The following is a 13,366-nucleotide window of genomic DNA, read 5'->3' on the forward strand; positions in this document are numbered from 1 at the left end:
TTCGGTACGTGCATCACTGCTCAAACTCTGAAGCTCGGAATCCTGTCTGGATACTGGATTGTAGGAGGAATATTGTGCGTGCAATCTGGATACGTGCATGTGATACGGACTAGTCCCATGTTGCAAGTAAATGCTACAAATGCCACGCAAAACAGCAAAACGAAAACTAAATAAATAAGTTAAAAAATGGGATATTATTACAAACAAAAATAAAACAAAATAAAATTAAAAAAAAATGTTATTACGGGGGGAGGCTGGGGGGAAGAATCTTTCGACGATGTCAATTGCTCGGGAATCGGTGACAATAAAATGTAAACTTAAAATTTAATTTAGATTATGCAAGAGTTTCATCACATCAAGCTTCAAAAAGATAGCGCTGCTAAGGCATTCATCGCAGAACTGATCTGAAGCGTACTGTACAGAACGACGAATGGTATTTCAAGTAGTAAGGCTCGGTAATTTTAAGAAAAGCGCAATTATATATACCCTGCGAACGCCTCCGGTTTTGGTCGTAGATCCATCGCTCTACTCTGTTGGGTAGCCATCAGGACATCTTTGGTTAATCTTAATTCCCTCAGTTCTCCAGGTGTTCCGCAAGTCGAATGTGAATTTTGCATGAAGTCGTACTCGCTGTCTTCGTGCACAGTAGGCAGTAGACTCGGACCGCAGGAGATGGACATCTCGCGGCTGCCCGAGCCTGAACTCGGACAACCGCCCGAATCGGTATTCTGGCAGGATTGAACATAGTGGAGGTACACGTCGGACTGAAGGAAATTGGGATACGTCGTCTCGTTGATCAGTCGTTCGACTTCCAGCTGCACGATATCGAAGACCTTCTGATCGGCGCGGCCTTCCTTGACCCGCCGATCCGCCTCCTTCATCACATCCTCCGATATGGTTAGCTGAGACTTGAGAAAAAACCTTCGGTAGATGAGCTTCACCAGCTGCGAGATCCTGTCAACGTCTTTCTGCTCCTTGAGACCCTCGCAGGCAAACCAGAAATTGAGCGGATCCAAGTGGCCCTCTTGATCCAGGTACTTCTTGAATAGCTCCAGACCCACCGGATCCTCTAACAGGGAGTGCAGATTTCTCGCCCATCTTGCATAAGCGGGAGGCGAATTGCTCTCCATGGTAGTGGTTCCGCAACAACCCTCCGGTTCGAATCCCAATGGCGCGGAAGCATCGCAATCACCGCTGGAGGCGTGCGGTGTCGCGAAAGAAGAACGTCTAGGTGTCAGAGCGGGACTCTGTGGACGGATCCGGCTGACATAGCTTCCGGTTTCTTCTCCTAAAATGGAAACTTTATTTGAATAAAGTTTCACAGCATATTGATATATTTGTTCTAAAATAAATATCAAGCATTTAGATTAATCTATTATTGTCGTGCAATAGAAAAAGTTATAAATTATCAACAAAATCTAATAATCTCTATATTGTAACTTTTTTGAAGATATTTTGTAAAATTATAAGATTTTTTTTACAAAAAATAATATAAAAGTTTTAAGTTACGTTGTAAAAAAAAAAAAAAAAATTAGTTAATATAGACTCATGTAGCTTTCTTTCACATGCATATATTCTGCCCTTTCGTCTCATTTAATTTAAGTTTCATCTTACCTGGCACTGGTGGCCTGGGAGAGTTCTCATTGAAGCAACGCGCTTCGTTGTGTCGAGATGCACTCATCCTATCTATTATAGCCTTCATGTACTATTTTGTTATCTATACTTAATATTCGCCCGCGATGTCTCTTAGAGGACATGGTTAGTCCCGACCTAAAACATACAGAGATTTTGCAATATAAATATCTGACTGTCATAACATTTTGTAGTTTTACAACAAAATACAATGTGTGAAACAATACAAATATGTAATTACATAAAAACAACCGCCAAGATATGTATTTCATTTAATCACAATGAAACAAAACATCTGTATTCAATCAATAACCTTTATAATTAATAAATTACATTTTGATGGAAAGAAAAATAAAATATACGAATTGAAATAAAATCTGAAAGATTGTATGTTTAATATTTTTATTACTAGTATAAATGTCTGCTAAACAAAAAAATATAAAGAGTTTATTGATTTCAATGTAGTTAGAACTCTGCGGAGAGAAGCAGAGTTGGTACGTGCTAACAAAGAATAGAAATCTGGGATGCTGGATCGATGGAGCTCTGCGGTGAGTCATATCTCTCAATTAAGCAGCTAAGGGAGGCTTTTTCTGTTGTCAGGAACTATAAGGGTGGAGCGTAGCTCCAGGAACCATCTCCTAGCAGGCTGCGCAGAGGGATGCATCTCTGCGTATACATATATATATGAACACCCCTTGGTCTGTTGCGCAGACCATTTTCTGTGGTATTGATCCAAACCTATAACGCAATCCATTGAATGCTCTTACCAGCTCTGAAAATGTCTATATCTATTTTTCTTGAATTTAATATCCTGTATATTACTGAAATCGAGACCTAACATAGCAGAAAAATATTAATAGGTTTATGAGGTAAGGCAATCTGCGGAAGAAAAGGCCATTATATCTCTGGGGTCTGCCCCTTTGTTACAGCAGGGCATAGAAATATGGTTCACATGACCCATACCTTAAGTGGCAAATGTGCAACTATATACTTGAGTAAGGGATATTGCTCCTTGTATGCACAATTAACAATTGCTGCTTCTATTACATTAATGCAACTCAAATTACAATAAAAGATCAAAACTTATATACTCAAACTGCATATATGTACATATAATATTAATTATACAAATTTACAAGAAAAATTCTTTATATATACTCACATAGTGTATGTAATAAATTTATATCACTGATTTGTAACAATTTATAAGTTAATAATTTTAATATTACTATGCCATATGCCTGTTGTTATTGTGGGGCTATTGGAGAGAGAAGGTACAGCTCTCTAATAAGTGTGGAAATTTGATCCCGACCCATACAAGGAAAGAAATATAAAATGAGAAACTGTCATAACGCATCATCTCACTTCACTGCACATTTACCTGAGTCAAAAGAGAAGAATCAGAATACATACCATCTTTATGGTGGAATCTAACACAAGCAGCCTTCAAATTTATTAAATCTACAAGGATGTATTATGATTCCGATGAAAGTGGAGCAATTCTATTAACTGCAAACACTGCAAAAATCTCTTTGTTAGATTATAAGAGCCTGCGATACCTTCCAAACCACTGCTGGAGGCACACTGAACGAAGGCTGCGTCCTGACCAGGACTGACGCCACATTGATATAGCGTTGTGACAGAGTAGGGGTAGAATCTAGAATCCTTGCGGACTACATTGACTCAGATTTCCAGCAAGATGCCTCATGAGAAGTGCTTTCATATATCATTCCTAAAAAGAACCAATATCCTCTAGTCTTTACTTCCAATATTAACTGTTTCCAAAGGATTCACTATAAATATATATAATATATGGCATTATAGAATCAGAATCATAAGACACAAGCATAGAAAAATGATAGAAGAATCATTTTCAATCAACATGAAGAATATATCACCTTACTTGTTCTATAATTGCATCTAATTACATCTATCTAACTACTAATGTCTGTATGACAAGAAAGAAGGAAAAATATATATAAAGAAATCAATCTTGGCGACTGCTTGAAAATTCTCCGAACAATCGCTATACTTTTACAAACAATAGCCACGTCGTAATCGACTCGGAATTTCTCTGATTGTACCTCTTTTACGAGCAAGAACCGGTCTCTCATAATCAAACAGATAAAGATTTTCCCCCTTTCAGCGAAACGGAGGAGAAAAATGTTTGTCAGCAACAGCAAGGTATTAACTTAAGAAGCTTTCCCAGCCGCATCAATTCGCTCGCGGATATTTTTTCATTGTCTGAGAAGATCTGCGCGTTCATCCTCGGACGGACGGAGGATCTCTTCGATTCACGTGTCTTCCTCCCTTGTTTGTGGAGACGAGGAAACACGTTTCGCTGTACGATTGTTCTTGCCGGCCTCGTTATTGTTATTGTTGCTCTCTTATTCGCCGATTTTTTCACGTAACCAAACGACATCTCTCTCTCTTTCTCCACCGAGAAAGCGAACTGATCCCGTATCCGATCCTAACAATGAATTAGCTGTTAAGCTGTTATCAATCGTTATATTTCAAACAACGCGTACGATATTTATACTCCGAGAACCTGATCCATTTTTCTCCTCCAAATTTGACAGTTCGGTGTCGCCATCTGTCGCGCGATAAGGGACATCGCGAAGTTGCAAACGGAACAATCTGTTTTGCCGATCGTTTTCGAATTTCCATAAGAGAGGGTGTGCAGAGAAGAACTTCATTATTTATGCGTGTGAGATAAATAGTAAATTGACATTTCATATCTGCTATTACTAGAATATATTATTATCATAAAAATGAAGTATATTCTAACACGTGTCATTCGAACTGTCAAAAGAACCCACGTGGTCATTTGATTGACACCAATGACAGGTGCATTTGCTAGGAAAAGCTTTCATCACAAGACTTTTTTTATTATTATATATTTATATATTTATAATATAAATTTAATATAAATTTTATATTATAATATTAATATAATTTTATATTAAAACATCAAAATTCATTATTAATTACAAACACGCGATATTAAAATTTGCTACTGAATTTTATTATTAAATTTTTAGAAATGCATCAACTTTGTAAATCACAAATTAAATCAATATAAATTATTATATACTAAACTGTGAAAGAGATAAAAATAATTACAATTTTACATTCTGAATAAATATTTTACGTGATCCTCTTAAAGACATTATAATTGTAATTTCTTTAATCAACATCATTAATCGCGCTAATCCCTTTCCAATCTTCGCTCGAGAAAAAAAATTCGTTCGTATACCCTCTCTTAGATTTAATTGCGTAAGGGAAATCGATAACTGGAGAGATTACAAAATTACAAGGTTTAAAGAAATTCATCCCTCCCCGCCCTCTCTTTACATTTACACCCTCAAATCGAGAAGATTCCTCCTCTCTTAATAGTTCGTCGCGTTTACTTTCATGATTTTTAATTATAGTATGTCAGCGCGCCGCGGGAATCATTACATAACGCGGGACGAATGTCATTAGTCAAATACATGCATATAAAAGGGAGAAAGAGATGCTCAAATTAAAATTATGTTCGCGTCGCGCTAACGAATTACGCGGATGATGTTTATATCTGATGTACGTGTCTTAATATTCCGCCGAACAACCATTACCACCGTCATCGCCATTCCATTTAATAACTTTAATTCTCATACTTCCTGTGCTCTTCCTGAAGGACCAGAGAATATATTAAACCTTTTCCGGCTCGGCGACTCTCCAATTGCGTGATATCCTTATCGGAACGCGTGCTTTTCCTTTCAATCTGTCGCTTTGCGCGTTTTCTTTGAAGTCGAGGATTAACCGCAGTAAAGAGATAGAATTTTGCTCCGGATAGGGATGTCACGTAATTGCAAAAGCTACTCTTTTAGTCCAATCTTTATAATTATTTTATTCGCCACGATTATATATTACGCACGTTACGCTGTAAATTATTTACAATAATGAATCAAAAATTTCGAATTTTTATATATTTTCTTAATCGTGTAATTTTATCATTAAATTCCTGTTTTTTTTTCAATTTTGGCATATAAAAGCTGTATAAATAAATTACTCAATTTTTGCATGCAAAATATAATAGATATATATGTAGCTCTTTTATAAAACATCGAATGTTAACAAATCAACGTTTTAATTAAAAATAAATAAATAAAATAAAAAATGCATATAATTTAATTCAATTTAATTGTTTTTTTAAATAAATTTATAGAATAATATAAAATTCGAAATATATTCGCTTCACTTGCCAATTTTACAGTGAAGTGGCTATGAGTATGAGAGATCGCGGTTCGGTCCGGCGTGAAATCAGGTCCGTTTCGCGCGGTCGACGACGTCGAGATCTCGCTTGAGAATACGAAAGGACGCGCGAAACACATACCGCGGAGAAGGAATTATAAGGGACACATTCGACGAGATATTAAGATCCGTCGAGGCGTGTTAAAGCCGCGTATATGCGGCGAAGAATTCGCGAGAATTCCCGTGTCCGTTCGCGCGAAAAAGAGTCGATCTCTTCTTCTCTCCCCCGATATGATATTAAAATTCACACCTTCGTGACTTTCAATTCCAAGGAATTTGCATCGGCGGCTTCCGGTCACCGCCGATATCCGATGCTTGTATAGAGACACGTGTTGGGATGTAAACGCTTCGGCGAGTGTCCGATCGATCAACTCTCGAATACGCAAGAAAGTGGGAATTGTTGTAGGATTTGTTTTATAGTTAATTGAAGAAAAAAAATTCGCTATTTGTGTATCTCGCGATATCTGATTAAAATTTTATAAATATATACGCATTGGTTAAGGAATATATTGAATAATAAAAAAAAACGCGATAATTAATAATTTTTTCAAGTGTCAAATTAATGACAAAATAGACGCAGATAACGGAGACTGCGGTGCGGTAGTCGATAATCGCGAGCTATCGAGAATATCGCGGGTTCGTTACCGCCATCGGGATGCAATGCGAGAAACAGCTGTTGTGCCACGATAAAAAGTCCTGTTTACTAGATGCGATATTACCGACTAAAGTTCTGTACAACATCCCGGGAGATGCAAAGTATAAGATAACAGAAAATAAATTTTTAAATAAAGAAATTAAAGATATCAAATAGATAAGAACATTTTAACTGAGCTATTCAAATGCAATAAGTCGTGCAATATAAACCTTCATTGTAAAATAACATTTATTTATAGACTACTACAATATAATAATTTTCTATATTATGGGAGTTTAAATTTATTTTATGTCATTTAGATAATATGTGATAATAGTAACATTTTTGTTATATACTCAAATTTTTTTCTTTTTTAATCATATTCTACATCTTTCGAAGTTAGTATATAATTATGAAGTAATATAAATAAATCAAAGATTCTCGACAAAGAAATAAAAAGAGAGAGAAAAAGATAGATATGTATGAATTAATTGATAATTTTACTCAAATATTATTTTGTTAATGGAACATGTACAAATATTTAAATTAAATATAACAAAACGTATATATGTATATTTGAATTAAATACCAATATATGTTCAATTTAACAAAATAGTAATTTAGTTAAAAGGTTTAGCCAAGTTAACAAATTTGTTTTCACAGTGCATATAACGAAATCATGTCCTATGCAATAATAATAAACAAACTAATGAGCGATCGATCGCATTGCATTTTTCAAAAGGTGCAACGCGTGCCATATCCGCGATCAATCGACTCGCGAAAGACAGCATTTCGGAGATGAAAGCGGGAAATGAGAATTGGCAGAGCCCTTCGGTCTCTCTTTCGCTGTATGAGATGCGCAACGCTGGGATTGTCGAGAACGCGCTTTGAAACGCCGTCTCGTGGAGGACCATCGCGAAATGATTTGCTCATCCGAAGCCACTCGAGTGATCTGCCTGTGTGATTCGCCGCGAAACCTCGCCTCCCGCTGTTTCTCTACGGATTCACCCGATATATTCGCGCGATCCATTTTTCATCCCCCGTTAGGGAGAGTTCACGATAGCTCTCTCTTATTTATTTTACTTAAATGCAATTGTTTTTCGCGCTAATAGATCTTCGATCTCTATCGGAAATTTCTCTCTCCTTCTCGCAGCGACTTGAAAATTCATTTACAAAATAAGGAAACGAGAGAATCTAAAAAGGGATTATTAACACCGAGATGCGATTAAATTATCTCGATTAGAATTATGGTACGAGTATATATAATTAAAATTCTCTCAAATATGTACGTGTATACATACGCATAATTAAGAATGATTGAAAGAGATTAGAAAGCGGAGATATAAACGGATTGAAAGCGAGAACGAGCAGCAACACCGCCGGTCTCGCTCCCGATCTCTCGCGAGGGTCGTTTATCGGCGAGCGATTAAGATTCTTTCGAAAAAACGGGAGACGAGAGCCGAGCTGATGCTGCGGGAAGAAGAAAGGCGCATCGGGCGGACGAAGAGGAATCTTAAAGGCCATCCGACGATACACCTCTCTATGCGGCCGCTGACACGCCGGCTTTTTGTACGTCGCGATCAACGACGCGAGTTCCATTCCTCGAGCGGAACTCCCAAGAGAGTGCGAGAGTTTCTCCTTTCTATATTTTTCAGCAATCGCTCCGATCAAATGTAACAATAAAATTATATAATATCGAACTGGCAGTTGTGTGAACAAATATTTGATAAACGTAGAAGTTGTATTAAAATGATTACATTAAACAAAGTCGATAATAGAATGATTAGCACTCTTTTAAGAGTTCGGAGGATGATGATTTTTCAGCAATCGCTCCGATCAGATGTAACAATAAAATTATATAATATCGAACTGGCAGTTGTGTGAACAAATATTTGATAAACGTATAGGTTGTATTAAAATGATAACATTAAACAAAGTCGATAATAGAATGATTAGCACTCTTTTAAGAGTTCGGAGGATGATGATTTTTCAGCAATCGCTCCGATCAGATGTAACAATAAAATTATATGATATCGAATTGGCAGTTGTGTAAACAAATATTTGATAAACGTATAGGTTGTATTAAAATGATTACATTAAACAAAGTCGATAATAGAATGATTAGCACTCTTTTAAGAGTTCGGAGGATGATGCATTAAATTGGAGTAATATAGATAGATAGATCTATCTAATATAGATAGATAAATAGATAATATAGATATAGATAGATAGATAGATCTATCTATCTAACAACTAGCAACTTTTCTTTTATCTTTACCGCTTTGAATGGAAACAAGCAGCAATTTTTGTTGCTGGAAACAGAAGTAGCGAGAAACTAAGAAACTTTCAGTAACAACTAGCAACTTTTTTAAGAAACATGGAACACCCACATAAAGTTGTTCGTTATTGCTCCAGTGAGGACGCAGCTTAAGATAGGATAGATACCGATAGCAGAAGAGAAGAAACGAAATGGCACACGACGTACAGATACGGTGCTTAATATCTGTAATAGACACTTATTATCTCTCGTTATAGATTAGCGTACAATTAAAAATTTACAGACTGACAAATTGTTTCACGAAGAATTAAAAACTAGTTTACACCCAAAATTAATATTAATCTTCACATATAAATTAATTATATAAATCCTCATAGAACATACACAATTTTTGCTCCAATTTCAATAAATCGACACAAGGGGACATTCGCAAGGAATCGACTATCCAAACGATCCACACATATTTCGACTTGCCTTACCCTCAGCGACAGTACGGCCCTGATGGGGTTTGGAGGGGAAGAATTACGAGAGATGAACGGGGAGGGAACGGAGAAGTCGATGGAGAGAAGCGCGAGAGGGAGGCAGGAGAAAGGCGGGGAAAAGAAACGGATATAAAAAGAGAGACGGAAGACGCGTAGGCCTCGGCCGGCGGCTGGCGGCGGCACCGCTTGATGTACGCCGGGTCCGTAATTACAGGTTTTCGGAACGCCTCGGCTCGGCGAGCCGCGCGCGGTTCGAGAGTCTCCGCCGCGCCGCGCGTTCTAACGGGTGTCCCGAGCGCGTAACCGGGGGGGTCCGGCCACGGTTCGTCGCCGACGACGAGCGCTCGACGAAAGCCGCGTCTCTTCTTCTTTCTCTCCTTCGAAATTCTAATTATAGAGCGGCGCTTTACGGCGCGAGAGATGAAAAGCGAGGAGACGTAAACTTGGATTTTTTTTTTTTTTTTTTTAATTTTATTTTTCGTAATAATATACGAGAATATTAACGAAAGCAGTAAGACCTTCGATTTTCAATATTGTGTTTATGGATAAGATTAGAGTAATGAAATCGTCAGGATTATACAGACAGCTTTTCCCGCCTCGAAAAACACTGCGAAAGATCGCAGCATCCCAAAACGGTAGACGTTTTCTAGGAAGGACAGGCCCGTCGCAGCAGGCAGGTAAAAGAAGTCCGTTCCTTTAGGAACGGAGATACACCGCGATGCGGCGAACCGAAAACTCGATTCGTCGCGGTACCGTAAACGTTTCGGTACCCAACAAAAGCGCGCTTATCTCATCTCTCTTTTACTTTACGTCTACGTATCGTTAAATCTAATAAAACCGAAAGCGATAATTGTCAATCTTAACGCGTTTCAAGCAGACGTGTCACATCGTCGTGTTTATAAACTAACTCGACAAATATTAACATTTTCAAATTCCTCGCTTTTCGGATCACCCTGTATGAACCTTCCGCGATCGATTCGAAGCCGTATGAATATCGGCGAGGAGATGAGGACCAATCGAGTCGCTCTCACTATTACCCCATATACGGCGTGGCGAAGACGTATATGTATAGTGGACACCGGTCTGTCGTTTAAGGGGATGCTCTGATATCGACAACAATTTTTTCCATTAAACTATTTATTGGCTATACAGAATGAAAAATCATTTACTACGATTAAAGTATTCATAACAAATCTGGTCGCTACTATATATGTATATAAAAAAAAAGATTTATCAGTCTTTTGCATTAGATCGATCCAACTTAACTGCAAAGAAAACTATATAATTTAACTCTCTTGGTTCTTGAAAAATATATAGTAGCCCAGATTTGTTATTACAAATACTTTAATTCCAGTAAAGAATTTTTCATTCTGTATAGCCAATAAATAGTTGAATAAAAATAATATTTGTCGATAAAACAGACACAGTCAGTATTCCCTTAACGGGTGTTAAATAATTACGAACGCTGGGGGTTTATCGCATACAGACTGAATTTTAGAGAGTCGCGATCTCTCTCTCTCTCTCTCTCCCCTTTACGGCCCTGGACGAAGGTTTCTCAAACGAGGAAAGCATACACACACGGCTCCCATTCAGCTCTAACCCTTTCAGCTAACCCTCTCTCGCTGCGCGTCCTCCTCTTCGCGATTCTCCGTCCTTTCTTGCTTTCTTTCTTTCTTTCTTCCCGCCTCGCTCTCTTATTCGCGCCGCTTCTCCTCTCGTCGCTCCGGTTCGCGAAGTAGTCCCTTCGACCTCTCTGTTTCGTCTCTCTACGGAGAGCAACGTCGGCGAAATCTCTTTTACGCGCCCGAGAGCGCATTTCTGAGATACCCCCGGTCTCTCTCCCTCGGCCAATCCTTTTTCCTTCTTTCTTGCGACCTCTATTTAACCTTTTCACATAGATTCTCTCGCATTTATTTGTTAAAAACAAAGACTCGAGCTTTTCAAAACGTTGCGATGCCGACGTGGTGGCTTTGAAAATTTTTGCACGGAACAGATTTGCTGCTTTCACGTTTCAATTATCGTATTTGATTGATTTAATACCGATTGCAATTTATCATGCTCAATGTTTCATATAACGGAATTAATTATCATTCATATTAATGTCTCTGTGTAATGTGTGATATTTATATATTATCATATCATTAATATTCATAAGGATTACGTAGTGTATACAGCGGAAAGATTGATTCAGAGCAACTAAAATGTATCGCGCGATTGACATTTCAAGGAACGCGAGCCTTCAAAGTGTCTCATCTCTCTTTCTCTCTCTCTCTCTACAGCTACGTCCTCATTGGACTAACAAGCAACTTTTTTAAGAAGCGTGAACATCAACAAAAATTCTTTGTTCGTTGTTGTTCTAGTGAGGAAGCAGTTTAAGAAACTTTCGACAACTAGCAACTTTTTTAAGAAGCATGGAACATTAACAAATAGTTGTTGCTCCAGTGAAGATGCAACTCTATGACCTCACTGGAGCAACAACGAACAACTTTTCAAGAAGCATGGAACATTAACAAACAGTTGCTCGTTGTTGCTCCAGTGAGGACACAGCTTAAGAAACTTTCGACAACTAGCAACTTTTTTAAGAAGCATGGAACATTAACAAATAGTTGTTCCTCCAGTGAAGATGCAACTCTATGACCTCACTGGAGCAAAACAACTTTTCAAGAAGCATGGAACATTAACAGTTGCTCGTTGTTGCTCCAGTGAGGACACAGCTTAAGAAACTTTCGACAACTAGCAACTTTTTTAAGAAGCATGGAACATTAACAAATAGTTGTTCCTCCAGTGAAGATGCAACTCTATGACCTCACTGGAGCAACAACGAACAACTTTTTAAGAAGCATGGAACATTAACAAACAGTTGCTCGTCGTTGCTCCAGTGAGGATACAGCTTAAGAAATATTCGACAGCAACTAGCAATTTTTTTAAGAAACATGGAACCTCAACCTGAACAAATAGTTGCTCGTTGTTGCTCCAATAAGGACGCAACTCTATGTCCTTACTGAAGCAACAACAAACAACTTTTTAAAAAACATGGAATATCAACAAATAGTTGCTCGTTGTTGCTCCAATAAGGATGCAAGTCTGTCTTCACTGAAACAACGATAAACAACTTTTTTAAGAAACATGAAACCACAACAAAAAATTGCTCGTTGTTGCTCCAGTATGAGGACATAGAGCTCCAGCTCTGTCCTCATTAGAGCAACAGCGAACAGCTTTGATAAAAAAACATGGAACATGAATAAAAAGTCGCTCGTTGTTGCTCCAGTGAGGACATAGCTTAATAAAATCCGTCAGCTTTTCACTCAGATACAGATCTGAGAACGTGTTTTTCAGGATAACTGACGATACGATCGACACGATAGAAGGACGGAGGGTACACGACGACGGAAGAGACATAGGCGGAAGCGGTCAAAGGCGTGTCACCGTTATCGCCAGATGACTTTACGCATGTCACCTTACTATAAGCCGGGCTGCAAATCTTTCAAAGGAACATCTGAGGGACCGCTCGCCCCAGGTGGCGGCCGCTCGAGACGACGCGTCGGTATTAACCAAAGTCCCCTTCTTCCCTCTTAACAAACAACTACCTGACGTATCTCTCAGAATTTTCCAAATACGGTTTTGCCCATCATAGACAATGTCATTGCAGGTAGATAGACAAGAGTCGGTAAGATGACAGAAGAGTCAACGGTGAAGAAAAAAAGTATTAACATAGATACTCCACATTTGTCAAAAGAATAAGGTAATTGTATACGTACAAAAAAAAGGAAAACATTTTGTTCTATGAAGCTTCTAAACGCACCGCGTTCTCGGAAACTTTACAGCAATTTTAAAGTAATTACCGTGTACGGATGCGTTGTCGCTCTCTTTTGAGAAATCGGTTTTTAGGTATAGATAGAAAAAGTTGTAGTCTTTTAATAAAACATGCCGACTCTGTTTGTAAATAGCCGTCTTACAAAAGTCTATTGGCTTTTAAAAAGACCGACTTTTTTTGAAGATACCGTATACGCGCCCACACACAAAAATAAATACAATCAAATATAGTAA

At 38.0% G+C, this 13,366-nt stretch overlaps 1 protein-coding gene across 5 annotated transcripts in view; it reads right to left on the reverse strand.

Moving 5' to 3' along the window:
- Axn (protein axin) overlaps window positions 1-13,366 on the reverse strand; it is a 35,239-nt gene that overhangs the window by 5,372 nt on the left and 16,501 nt on the right. The window contains exons 1-4 of one of the 5 annotated variants that reach the window (XM_085487967.1): window positions 3,717-4,196; window positions 1,615-1,770; window positions 487-1,288; window positions 1-166 (exon numbers count right to left, since the gene is read on the reverse strand). The exon at window positions 1-166 is cut by the window's left edge and continues 32 nt beyond it. In XM_085487967.1, the coding sequence (XP_085344093.1) occupies window positions 1-166; window positions 487-1,288; window positions 1,615-1,702 (1,056 nt within the window). In that variant the 5' untranslated portion in view covers window positions 1,703-1,770; window positions 3,717-4,196. Of the gene's footprint in view, window positions 167-486; window positions 1,289-1,614; window positions 1,771-3,045; window positions 3,678-3,716; window positions 4,197-13,366 lie in introns of those variants that run through there. The other 4 variants (XM_085487968.1, XM_085487969.1, XM_085487966.1 and 1 more) reach the window with 4 other exon arrangements.

The sequence above is a fragment of the Nylanderia fulva genome, unplaced genomic scaffold (assembly GCF_048542155.1).
Source record: "Nylanderia fulva isolate GAGA-0341 unplaced genomic scaffold, ASM4854215v1 Scaffold6, whole genome shotgun sequence".
Taxonomy (NCBI): Eukaryota; Metazoa; Arthropoda; class Insecta; order Hymenoptera; family Formicidae; genus Nylanderia; species Nylanderia fulva.